The sequence below is a fragment of the Poromitra crassiceps genome, assembly GCF_964638095.1.
Source record: "Poromitra crassiceps genome assembly, chromosome: 7".
NCBI classification, from domain to species: domain Eukaryota; kingdom Metazoa; phylum Chordata; class Actinopteri; order Beryciformes; family Melamphaidae; genus Poromitra; species Poromitra crassiceps.
The window spans coordinates 49232193-49246248 of record NC_139628.1 but is presented as its reverse complement, the minus strand read 5'-3'; the positions used below and the strand labels follow the sequence as shown (position 1 = coordinate 49246248).

Here is a 14056-nt window from a genome sequence, read left to right as displayed (position 1 = left end):
CATGACATAAAAAGTAGCATTTTTTGATAGGGTAGCGCGAATCGATAGACAGACCCTATCGGTTTATGCGGCGGTAGCATTTTTCGACAAAGCAGCAAAAATCGACGTTACACCGGTCTCGCCAAACAAATGAATCTCACGGTAGTTAGCATGCGTGTAAACAACGCGACTCTATTGTCTGTACAAGGGAGAACACAAACACATGCGCTACCAAAATATATTTCCCTGCTGCATGTCATGAGATCGGCAAAAGTTTGGATAGACTGGATTGCTTCCCGCAGCAGCAAAGCCTTTTTTCCCCACACTGCCTGATAAGAGGTAGGAGATTACAGCCTCTGACTGGCAGGGGCTCAAAACTACAATATAACAACTTTTTATTCATTGGTCATTCATTGTGATATAAATTAGTGACATTTTCCCCCAAATACTCATGGTTCTGTGCTGTTGGTATTTGGTAGCCTATCTGATACCTGCAGTGCAGCGCATCAAATGAGCCACGTCAATTAACGATAATGACGGGAGTCCTCCCGCAGCAGCAGAATGATGTATTCGCGCAGATTTTCAGTCATAAATATCAAACATGTTTGATATGATCGGGACGGCCCCCGATGAGGCTGTGAGCAGATCGGGAGGGTTAAGATTGGATCTGCAAACAGCTCACACTACAAGATAATCGGTGCCGAAAGTCGGGCCCGACCAAGCTTGGCAAGCTGCCAGGCCAGATTTCTCCTCCGATTCTCGGGAGGGGTGAATCGGGCATAAATCGGCCCGAAAATCCTGTAGTGTGAGCCAGCCTTAAGACGTTCTTCAAAAGGATTAGAGTAGCATTTGTAGAAAGTACTTTTAACATTAGTTGGATTTCTTAGATGGCTAGTTCAAGAAGGGCCCAGGTGTAGCAGTACAGTATAGTATACAGCTTATCTATCTCTATCTGTCTGTCTGTCTGTCTGTCTGTCTGTCTGTCTGCCTGCCTGCCTGCCTGCCTGCCTGCCTGTCTGTCTGTCTGCCTGCCTGCCTGCCTGCCTGTCTGTCTGCCTGTCTGCCTGTCTGTCTGTCTGTCTGTCATATATTTATACACAGAGATGGGATGTCTCCCTGTCAAACAGCTGGAATACAGATATCTCAGATGTCTGTATTCCAGTTGTTTGACAGGGCAATGGCATTTTTTCACCACTTTAAATCTTTATTGTACACAAGTTTGTATACAAAGTACAAACAGAGTGCACGTGGAGTTGTCAGAGTAACGTTACTGAAGGCGAGTTCATCGTTGCGTTTACCATTATTACATTCCGTGTGCGGTTAATCATCGATAAAAAGTCATCATAATGGATATTGGAACTTCACACTCTTTCTCTGTGGGGATTCTAATGAAAAGGAGTCATCCCTACCGGCATATGTGGCTACCAGTTTGCTTGTCATCTCTATGTAAGTTGCCTGTTTAAGTTGCTAACAGCTTTGTCAGTGTTACGTGACATTAGTAAGCTTATGCCGCTTGGGTTGAATGTTGACAGAATTTGCAAAACAGCTTATCGCCCGAGTTATCACCCCCTACCAGTTGAGAAACTACAATGTACATTGTAGTGCTCACCGTTTCTCACACTCAGGCCTAGACATGAACTGGTGTGTGTGTGTGTGTGTCTCTCGCTCTCTCTCACACACACACACACACACACACACACACACACACACACACACACACACACACACACACACACACACACACACACACGGTGTTGGGCCTACTGTATACTGTATCTACCCTGCCTGCCACTTCTCTTGTCACCGCTATTGTAACAGGAATCGACAATGCCACATCCTGTCTTACACACCAACACCGAGCCGAGGACGTGCGTTATTGAATTTGGCAACACTTTGAAGTAAACCCAAACGGCATCAGATCAGATGGCGGTGTTGAACGCCTCCCCAGCAGCGTCGACTAAGCCACAGGGGCCAGGGCTGCTGCGTCACTGCCCAGGGAGGGAAGGGTGTGTCTGAGGGGCCAGGGCTGCTGCGTCACTGCCCAGGGAGGGAAGGGTGTGTCTGAGGGGCCAGGGCTGCTGCGTCACTGCCCAGGGAGGGACGGGTGTGGCTGCCTGGACTGGGAGGGTCACAGAAGATGCCGAGTCAACACAAGACAGCCGTGTTTTCATTTGCATATTAATAATCAGGCAATCAATTCATAATCAAACTGTGGCGTAAACATGCCCAACTGTTGGCGGAGGTGAATATACTTTTTAAAGCAAGACGATTGTCACAGAAACGATTTGATTTTGTTTTAGTAAAATGTCTTTTCGAAAGTTTAAAAATCCCATCCCAGTGCTAACTACAAAGTTCTTCCTCTGTTGATCCCAAACACACCGGAAAACCTAAAATACATGACTTTCACGGTTCCCCCAGGAAAGACCTACATGTACCAGACAGACACTTGATGTCGGAAAAGACTAAAGACTCACCTTTTCAGGCTCCATCTGGGCCCTTCTTGAACTAACTTCTTTCTCTCTCAAAAAAAAAAAAAAAAAAACTAACCCTACCCTAACTAACCTAAAATCTAAACTAACCTAAACTAAACTTGTACCACTATTCCTTACAGAAGTTGTAGTTGTCATAAGCTGTGTTTCCATTACAGTTTTTCGCAAAAGAATTGCGATATTTCTACAACTTCGACAATGTACAATTGCGACTTGTAGGCGTTTCCATTGAAGTTGAGTTTCGCAATTCCCGTTACCAGCAGCTGCCACAGTGATTACGCACGCGGATCTGCCCCATATCCCGTCCCCTGCATGCTCAAATCCAACCAATGGTCAATGCAAATCACAACATGAAGTTACAACGCATATAAACGAGCCTGATTATCAATTCAAAAGAACATGTTGCGGGCTGCGGTGAATGCAGTGAGCGCGACAGGCAGAGGAAAAAAGGTAGCCTACAACTTGTCCCATTTTAGAGATGGAGGAGGGGGGGAAAGGCTGATATGGTGCATAGTCAGAATATCGTGTATTATAATTATAACATTGCACCTGAAACGTGTGTAATGTATTAATCACTTCAGTCAACAGCACCGCACCAGTGTGCTTTTCATCCCGCCGATCATCTCGCCGCTGTGCCAAATGCGCGCACACAGGCATGGATCGATTTCTCCCATTAAACATGATCTATTTTCCGGCTCCGCTTTTGCACAACACGTCTTTCTGCTAGGTAGCGTTGCTTCAAAGTTTTCCACTTGCTGCGAAGGTTTTGCCACGGTTTATCAAACCCTTTCTCCCTAATTTCCTTTCATTTTCCAAAGGAGAAGATGGGTCACATGACGTGCAAATGCGATAAACTGCTATATCGACACGTCTGAAAAACCACCTCATCAGAGCGCAAAAACGTTTTGCGATATTTGGGAGCTTTTTCGAAATTTACGTGTTTCCATTACCCAATTTCTATTGCGATATTTAGATTTTGCGCATTTCTGACGGTAATGGAAACACGACTATAGACTGTGTTGCATAGTTGATTGCTCTATTGCAGAGACAAAAATGTGTTATTGTAAGTGGCTTTGGATAAAAGTGTCTGCCAAATGACGTAATGTAATGTACCGTAATGTAATGTAATGTTCGGTTCAGAACAGCAAATGTAAAAGACTTTGTGTGGACTGGCTGCAGGGTGGATCACTAATAGTTATCTCAATTGCTGATTGCCGATATTTTTCTCATTTTAATGGAATGTTATTTATAGTAAAGGCTTGAAACGTAGTAGCTGTACTTGAGGTACTCCTCCTAATACAGTCAAGTGAACAGACTGGTTTGAACCAGTAGTTCCTTCCTCCTTCTTCCCAGCATAGCACAGAGTCTTTCCCAACAGCAGAGCCCCTCTGGCCCTGTGTCTGGTCTGTGATCATGTGACCTCTGGTTGACTCAGCCTCCCTCGGCTCTCTGTTGTCTCCCACTTCTCCCAGTTGGCCTCTCCCTGTTTTTTCATCCTCTTTTTGGCTGCTCTTCCACTCCTTTGTCTGTGCCCCCCCCCCTCCACACACACACACACAGACACACACACACACACACACACACACCCCGGCTGCTATTATCTGGCTGTTATTCACTCACTCTGTCCCTCCCACTCTACATACTGTACCTCCCTTTACAGAACCTGATACGAGTAGAGTCACACACGCATGCACACACACACTGCTACACACGCTTACACACACACACACACACACACACACACATACACGCCAGCTTACACACACACGCAGGCACAGGCACAGTGAGGCCCCTGGTTCCCTCTTTTCTCCAGGGTTCCTACGCATGCTGGAAATCCTTGACGACACTTGAATTTTTAGTGTGGTGGTTTTCAAGCTTTGCAAAGTGCTTGGATTTTGAATAAAGTAGTGCTTGAAATGGCTTGAAATTTTAATTGCATTACTTTCATAATAAATCACTATTTGACTGAATAGTTAGATTTTTAGATATAGAAATTAAAAAGTCAGAGCGAACCCTAAATGCTTTTGGCTTTCGTGCAAAATGAAGACGACTACGACATAAGTGATATTGGGGAAATATCGTGATATTCGATATTATAGAAAATCGTATGGATGAAAGTTCTCCGTCGCTATGATGATGACTGACTTCCATCTGGAGCCAGATGTGAAAAATACAAAAATTAAAGCCCCGGTGATTTCGACCATAAACACGTGTCTCGGTAAAAATAACGTTACAATTGATGGAGAGAAAAAAATTCATAAACATAAGATTGCTAAAATCTTACAGTCTGAAGGCCATGATGTGATGTGATCTGGCCTCATGGTGAGACAGGGTGTCCACGGATCCTTTCAAACAAAGCGTGAAGTCATAAAATTGTTACAATTCAAGGCAGTAAAAAGTGTTAAAATAGCAATCTGATTATCAGAGGTCTGAGTTTTGATGCAACTATGAAGTCAGTAGTCATGACAACAGACAGATCATGGAGCGGGCCAGGCTAAAGCCAGCCTCCTGGTCTAAAAGCCAGTTGGATGCTGGCCACCTCAGTACCATTCCACAACAAAATGCTTTTGCCATGACGCTCACGTTGAGTCAATCCCTGGCTGTGTTACAGCAGCTACCAGCCAGGAGATCAGAGAGAGAGAGAGAGAGAGAGAGAGAGAGAGCAGGGAAAGGCTAAAGCTGCCTGCACTGTTCAGCTGTGTGTGTGCGTGTGTGCGTAGCGTGCGTACTAGGGATGGGCCCATTTTTAAATTGATTTGAACAAATTTACTATCATATGATGTGACATCATAACATTAATATCTAGAAGCTGTACACACTGCCTGGCGGAGCAGCATGTCCGCCCAGAGCTCAGCACAGCACTCCACTCAGTTCCTCTCTGCAGTTTTTAATGTTGTAACTTTATCTCTTTTATGCTGCTATCTTGGCCAGGCTTCCCTTGAAAAAGACGTCTTTGTATCTCAATGGGACCGACCTGGTTAAATAAAGGTTAAATAAAAAAATAGTAAAAAAGTTTCAACAACGAGCCCCGTCAAGTCAGCCAGAATGTAAACGTATGTCTTCCACAGCGGGCTTTCAAAATCAAATGTAACGTTAAACTTAATATAAATTTTGCTTAATGCTAAAAGACAACCAGTCTTTGGTTGTGATGTTTTTGGTTTGCGATGGGTATTGAACCTAAATCCTCTTACCTAAACAATTCGCTACCCAATACGCCATGCGTTTTCTTTGTCCTGTGAATAGTGGCTGTGCAAAACATTTTGGTTGTGTGTGTGTGTGTGTTTTCTCTAAATATACAGCAGATAGAAAAGTACATGAACTGATCTCTCCCTGCCTCCATTGCCCCATAGCTGGAGGGAGGCTGTCTGAACAAAGGGTGGGGGTGGAAGTGTGTGTGTGTGTGTGTGTGTGTGTGTGTGTGTGTGTGTTGGGGGATGGAGAGGTGGTCTGATATGTGGGGGGGGGGCCTCCAGTTCAGTTTGAAGATGAAGCGAATAGAAACCAGGCACAAAAATCAAGCTGCGTACCTGCCAGCATGAAGCTGTGACAACAGGATGGGAGCATCGGGTGCACAGCGGGAGAAAGGGTTAAAATTCCAGTGGGTAACAAGCAAGAGGGCATTTGGTCCTCTTAAAGGCATTAAAACAAGAACGCACACACACACACACACACACACACACACACACACACACACACACACACGTGACACACACAGGGTGGGTTGAGTAGGGAGTGTAGGCAGGCGACACACACACACACACACAGAGGGTGGGTTGAGTAGGGAGTGTAGGCAGGCGGTCACACACACACACACACACACACACACACAGAGGGTGGGTTGAGTAGGGAGTGTAGGCAGGCGGTCACACACACACACACACACACACACACAGAGGGTGGGTTGAGTAGGGAGTGTAGGCAGGCGGTCACACACACACACACACACACACACACACACAGAGGGTGGGTTGAGTAGGGAGTGTAGGCAGGTGGTCACACACACTGATACACACACACACACACAGAGGGTGGGTTGAGTAGGGAGTGTAGGCAGGCGGTCACAACACACACACACACACACACACACACACACACACACACACACACAGGGTGGGTTGAGTAGGGAGTGTAGGCAGGCGGTCACACACACACACACACACAGACACACACACACACACACAGACAGAGGGCGGGTTGAGTAGGGAGTGTAGGCCGGCAGGCGGTCACACACACACACACACACACACACACACACACACACACACACAGGGTGGGTTGAGTAGGGAGTGTAGGTAGGCAGCACACACACACACACACACACACACAGGGTGGGTTGAGTAGGGAGTGCAGGCAGCACACACACACACACACACACACAGAGGGTGGGTTGAGTAGGGAGTGTAGGCAGGCGGTCACACACACACACACACACACACACACACACACACACACACACACACACACACACACACACACACACACACAGGGTGGGTTGAGTAGGGAGTGTAGGCAGGCAGCACACACACACACACACACACACACACACACACACACACACAGGGTGGGTTGAGATGGGAGTGTAGGCAGGCGGTCACACACACACACACACACACAGAGGGTGGGTTGAGATGGGAGTGTAGGCGTGCGGTGAAGCATGTGGCTGTGTTTATTGAGGTCATGTGACCGTCTCGTGATAATGAAACACCTCTTTAGTTCAGTTCAGCCGTCCATTAAAACACACCTGATTCCAGAGAGAGAGAGAGAGAGAGAGAGAGAGAGAGAGAGAGAGAGAGAGAGAGAGAGAGAGAGAGAGAGAGAGAGAGAGAGAGAGAGAGAGAGAGAGAGAGAGAGAGAGAGAGAGAGAGAGAGAGAGAGACACACGGGTGGGCCCTTCAAACATCCAGCAAAGCCTTCAATCATCTCAATTGAAGGCCTTGAAAATAATAATTGTTAAAATGGCTTAAATGTGATGAGTAACACCTAATACTTAACAGAGCTCGTGGTACAATCTGCATCCTGTCTGCTTTACTACACACAGTTGGACGTCTCTTAATTCATTTCCTGGTTTCCTTGTTCTTATTCTGCCCATTTATAGTTTCACACAACGTTCATTAACTATGTTGAGTCAGACTGTTTTGGTTTATTTCGGTCGTTAAATCGGTCTTCCATTCAATTCCACCTCACTTTCGGAGGGTCGTCCTTGGCGCGGTCGACGCGGGTTCGAATCCGCCCCGAGGTCCTTTGCCACATGTCGTCCCCTCTCTCTCTCCCGAGTCCCCACCTTTCCTATCTGAATAAAAGCAAAAATGCCTAAAAACTAAAATCACTTTCAAAATGTCGGTCTATTTTTTTCCTCTTCTTTTTTCTTTCCTTTTTTGCATTTTGGCCAGAGGCGGGAGAAAGTCCCACACGTGCAAGTCACATGCGAGTCTCAAGTCTTACCCTTCAAGACCAAGCAAGTCAAGTCGAGTCCCTCCGTTATAAGTCAAACAAGACAAGTCAAGTCATTGCTCAGGTCAAGCAAGTCACAAGTCAAGTCATATGCAATTTGATGATCTACCCGTTTCTACATTCAGTGGTCATGATGAAAGGTTGAGTTTTGTTTTCAGAGTGCGAGCGAGAGTATCATCTTTTCTCCACAAAGTTATGCTAACAGTAGCTAGCTAGTAGCTATACTACAGACACTATCCCATTTTTAATAAATGGTCAAATATTGGCAAGCCGATCAATCAATCTAAGGCCATTTTCAATTATTTCCCCAGATCATTCCACTGAATTTTCTGTCCTTTGCATCAGAATTTTCCAGCAGAACTCTCGTGTGGAAATCAGGGGCTCAAAGTCCCCCTAGAGGCCTAGAGGCCTACAGGCCTGTGTAAAGAGAGGCAGACACATCCTCCCCCAGCCTGTTGGTACATCAATCAATAAGCTGCCATCGAGCGGTCTAACACTGACAGACTGCGTCTCTGGAAGCTGCTGATGAAAGGTTAGCAGCACTAATGCTGCTTTGTGGGGTCAGTAGGGCCGTTAAGGATTTCCGCAATGCAGAAAAAAACGGATGGAATCATGAAATTTGGTAATAAAATGGAATCGACTGTAAAACGTTGAATATTGCAGAATTTCCCTTAATTTGTCTGAAATTGATGAAAGTAGGCCTATTTATCAAAGAAAAGTAGACCTAAATGACTTAAAATAATAACCTAAATGAGTTGTAACCGAAATTATTTCATAATTGTAGAATAGGCCTAGAGGGGCAGAATCTGGAAAAACATAAAAGAGATTTGATATGGCCCTAGGTCAGTGTAGGTCTGTGGAGAACCTCTGGACTGTTATTCTGTCTAGTACACACAGGCTCACACACACACACACACACACATGCACGCTGATGCAGTGGGTCAGGCAGATATTTCTGGAGAGGAGAGGATATGGTAATGACAGGGCCCGTACGGAGCATGCTCAGTAACACTGTCATTAAAAGGGGGAAGCCCGGGGAGTGGACAAAAGGCTTGGATGGCAGAAAAATAAAGAGAGGAGGAGGTGAAGAGACAAAGGAGAAGAGAAGATCCACGGCATGGAAAATAATAATAATACATTTGATTTCTAAAGCACCTTTCAAGAAAGCCAAGGCAGGCATACCTAAGTATAGAACCAAACAAATAGCATGCGATCCATCGTATCAGAGGAGGGGGACTGGACCAGATCAGACTTTTAAATAGGGTTGGATATTGTTTGGATTGTAACGATTCTGATTCCGATTCTGCTTATCGATTCCCGTTCTTAATGATTCTCAATTCCGATTGTTTGAGGGGCGGGATCAAAACAGGCTTATTTCACAGGAAGAACATGTCATGCTAGCTTGTGATGTCATGCGATTTAATGACTATGGAAAAATGTGGGTCGTGAGGCTAGACCAGTTGAGAACCACTGCTGTAGCTAATGGACAAGTCGTGGAATTTTACAAGGGCTACAGTAGGAAGCCTGATTGTAATGCTTACCGTAATTAGGGAATTAAGAGTTGACCGGTATCCATCTACCCAGCCAGGTGGATGAGGATGGCCTAGATCAATGGTTCTCAAATGGCCCAATCCCACCGCAGCTAGTAGCGCGGTCCCGCTCCGCTCGACTCGACTTTTGGTCTCATCCCACCGGTATAAACCGGCCCAGCTCGGTTTGATTTGGGGCTGAGCTGGGCTACTTTTAGTACCTGCCTCGTCGGGGTACTATTCTGCCAACCCGGGTCCATACCGTGACGTGAAAACATTGTAGGCGACTGATTGGTCAGGCAGAATCGTGTTTACTCTCTATATCCTACTGACTGTCAATGCAGCGCTGCATACCAGTTTACCTTCTTTTCTCTTCTATTATGCTTTTCTATCAGTCTTTTGTTTTGCTGCCTTCGCCTCTGGTGAAATAAAATCGGCGCGGTGGTTTCAATTGTCCAAAAGTCCGCTGCTCTGAAGCGCTTGTGTAGTTAGTGCTGCGTCGGCTCCGCTAGGCCGCAGGCGCCTGGTGAAGCCGCGGTTTTGCCTGGTGAGAGGCCGCGGGGGTAGAGGCTTCACTCTAGCGCAACCCCCGTCCCTCGCGCCCGTCCCTCGTGCAGCGCTTGTGAGTTTTGACTAACAACAAAGTGATATCCATTCTCCTGGTCGATTGTCACTTTTGCCCATGTACACTGTAACACCCGCCCAACATGCTGTGATGCTATGAGCTGGCTGCTCAGGCCAGGATCAAGGACTGTGATCATGCCAGCACTGCTCTCTCTCTCTCTCTCTCTCACACACACACACACACACACACACACACACACACACACACACACACACACACACACACACACACACACACACACACACTGTAGGTAATTTAGAGGCACCAGTATTTCATAAACAGTTTAAAAGTTCTGTGTATGGATTTAATTGTAACGTTATGTTATAGCCTATTTCAGAACATGGGTGGAGGGCAGATATGCGGTCGCTGTGACGACCAGGTGTGGGCGGGGGCAGATGAAGGGCGGTCGAAGCAGAACGTCCATCGGGTTGAAGCAAGTAGAGCCGAGTGGTGACGGGCTGTGCAGGGCTGTAAAATGTGGTGGAATTGAGCCAATAGTGGGGTCCGGGGACCCCCCAGGGCTCCTTGAGGTGGTTCCAGTGGGTCTCCAGCAATAAGGGGGAATAATTTATTTTCACTCACAATGACAGAATGTATTGACTATTTTGGTCATGTGGTTCATTCATACACTTTCTGCAATAAAACATCTAAAAGCTAAGATCCGATCAGATGGGGAGCCTACGAGGACATCTTCTCAGATGGTCTAATGTGAACCAAATGAGGGGTCCTTGATGTGAAAAGGGTTGAGAATCACTGGCCTAGATAACTGTGGGAAACGGAAGTGAAAGCGGCCACAGGTGGCTATTTTTGGAAAGCCTCCCCCAGTGGTCTCTGGAGAAACACTGGACTCGCGTCACTCTCACTCACTGCACTCAGTGATGTCTGGTCCAAAGCTCTGTGTTCATTTTGAGGCGGGTGGTTATAAAAAGCCATGTTCTCTCATCCCTCTGTGGATGCAGTCTGAGGCACGAGGAGGCATACAAATGACAATAGCAAGCCAAACAATGACTCTGGCTGCTGATTCATCTCACCTGGCCAAACCAGTGGCATCACCTTTGTTTACCCGTCTCCATTGGTACCTTTCATTCTTTGTCTGAAAGTATGACTGACTGGTCTAACTGACTCATACTAGGGGTGTCATGATATTTCGTTGCACGATATATCGCGATATCGAAACGTCACGATATGCGTATCGTCAGAAAAAAATGATATCGTAAAAAAAATCTTTTGCTCCTGAATAATAATAGAACAAATTTAGCAGAATCAACACGCATGAGTGAGGGGGTAGACTACTACTGGCATGGCAAAACAGCTCAAGGGGTACATAAGATTACATAAGTTTAGGGACCATTGAGCATGAGTTATTTAAGAAATAGATTGTATACTTTATTTTTCTTTCACCATGCAACAAACATTTAGTTTGTGACAGTGTGACACATTCTATTGCAAGAGAAGCATTATCTTCCATGTTGTTTTCTAGTTATTATAATAACAATTTCCAAAAACAGCATTTGTTTTGTATTTTGTGTATTTCAAATGAAAGACTATTTTTCCAGTATTTTCCCAGGGCTCCCTTGAAAAGAGGTTTTGATTTCAACGGGACTCACATGGTTAAATAAATGATAAATAAATACATACAAATTATTTACTTTTGTTAAAAAAAGTATTGTTAAAATATCGTATCGTTATCGTGAACCCAATATCGTGTATCGTATCGTATCGTGAAATTAGTGTATCGTGACACCCCTAACTCATACTGATAAAAAAAAAGTCCTGATTTGTGAAGGCTTTCGTTCCCATATTTGATCTGTAATGGTTGAACATGAATCGAGTGAACGGTTTGTTTTGAATAGTTTGTGTGTCTGTTTTGTTTCAGACCTGTCAAAGAACCGTCTGTGCGAGCTGCCAGACGAGCTGTGCCAGTTCATCTCCCTGGAGACGCTCAGCCTGTACCACAATGGCATGCGCTCACTGGCCTTCAGCCTGCGCAACCTGCAGGCGCTCACCTACCTCAACCTCAGGTAACCCCACACAGCACAGCACCTCACCTACCTCAACCTCAGGTAACCCCACACAGCACCTCACCTACCTCAACCTCAGGTAACCCCACACAGCACCCGGACCTTATTTCCAGCTTAAAATATGTTGTTTTACTCATTGAGACAGTCGGCATGTGTGGGAAGGGACGCCCACAAAATGTTAAACGGCTGCTGGCGTGCGAGTGGGGTAAAACCGCAGATATATCTCAATGGGCTGACTCACTAAAGGACGGTGCTGCGGCTCTAAACTACAGGTTTGGGGGTTCTAGAGCAGAACACAAGACGTCTGCTCAGTTGTGCGTTTACTACGGTGGTTAAATCCCCGATCGTGTCTGCCTGGGCTGGCCTATCAGCTAAATTCTAACTTTGCTGAATGGAGAGAACGGGGGATTTACCCCACCCTGACCACGCCCCCAGCCAGGCTGAGCCAGCTAACCCAGCGTCTATGAGGAGACATCGCCTCAACCTATAGAAGATATTCAGGTCCGACTAGAGTCCGAACTGGCCAAAACGGGGAATACGTAGAACACACTGTAAATAACGTATTTTCTGCAACGTTGCGGTTCATATCCTCATAATATCTCGTCCATATCATCTCTCCTCGTCCGCTCTTCAATTTCAATTTCGCTCTTCATCCGTTGCTGTAAACAAGTCGATAGTCGCGGGAAAATGTCCCCGGTGCGCGGTGATTCCTGGTAGACAATAGCCAGGTAGACAAAGGAGTCAGCAGGAAACCCTGGAGACTTCAGCGGGACTTGGGGCGAGAGTTGGATTCACAGACCCCGGATGAGGAAACTGAGGCTGCCTGAAGCTGCCCGTGGCTGCCCGAGGCAGCCCGGAGGAGAATTGACGGATTCATGTTCATTTATGGACGAGATATTATGAGGATGTGAACCGCTACATTGCAGAAAATACATTATTTACAGTGTGTACTACGTATGCCCCGTTTTGGCCAGTTCAGACTCTACTCAGACCTGAATATCTTCTATGGCGATCAGAATGAAGTCAAAGTTCTCTGGGTGAGTAAAACATCATATTTTAAGCTGGGAATAAGGTCCGGGGTGTAAAAAAACTGAATTCTCCTTTAATCCTTAGTATGGATCCTAAGCACATGTTGATAGATGAGACCAGGTGTTCATTTTCATCTTTATTTCACTTTGACAAATGAGTCTTGTGTTTCATCACAACTGGTCAAAACGGTCTTTTGATCAAGTGTTTTTCAGCACACCTGCTAACCAATCAGAAAAGAGTATTCACCCAGACCATGGCATACATTAGACTATCGCTCTCTCTCTCTCTCTCTCTCTCTCTCTCTCTCTCTCTCTCTCGCTCTCTCTCACACACACACACACACAGACACACACACACACACACACACACACACACACACACACACACACACACCAGCATTAAACTCAATTCACCAAACAGAAGTGTGTCCATGACTACTCCTTTGAAATCCAATGCAGCTTCTCACCAGGTGGCTGTGCCTCTCAAATGACATCACTGTGTGTGTGTGTGTGTGTGTGTGTGTGTGTGTGTGTGTGTGTCCACAGTCGTAACCTCCTGTCCAGCTTGCCCCCGTCGGTGTTTGAGCTGCCCCTCCTGCGAGTGCTAATCGTCAGCAACAACAAGCTGTCATCCCTGCCCGCCTCCATACACTCCCTCACACACCTCCGACAGCTGGTAACACACACACACACACACACACACACACACGCACGCACACACACACACACACACACCCCCCCACACACACACACACACACACACAGTCGTCTCTCATCGACAGTGCCTGGGCAAGTTACTCAGGAAGTGTAATTAATTACTTATTACTCATTACTCCTTTTAAAAAGTAATACAATTTCCTTTACTGTAACTAAGTTATTGCCCAGCACTGCTCATCAGTGGTATCTTTCTGTACTCTTCTCTCTGTAGCAGTTT

At 46.0% G+C, this 14056-nt stretch overlaps 1 protein-coding gene across 1 annotated transcript in view; it reads left to right on the top strand.

The window, feature by feature from the left end:
• The window catches only part of lrch4 (leucine-rich repeats and calponin homology (CH) domain containing 4), a 64972-nt gene that overhangs the window by 21090 nt on the left and 29826 nt on the right, over window positions 1–14056 (top strand). The window contains exons 2-3 of the mRNA XM_083640602.1: window positions 11950–12094; window positions 13669–13798. Coding sequence (XP_083496728.1) covers window positions 11950–12094; window positions 13669–13798 — 275 coding nt within the window. The remainder of the gene's footprint in view (window positions 1–11949; window positions 12095–13668; window positions 13799–14056) is intronic.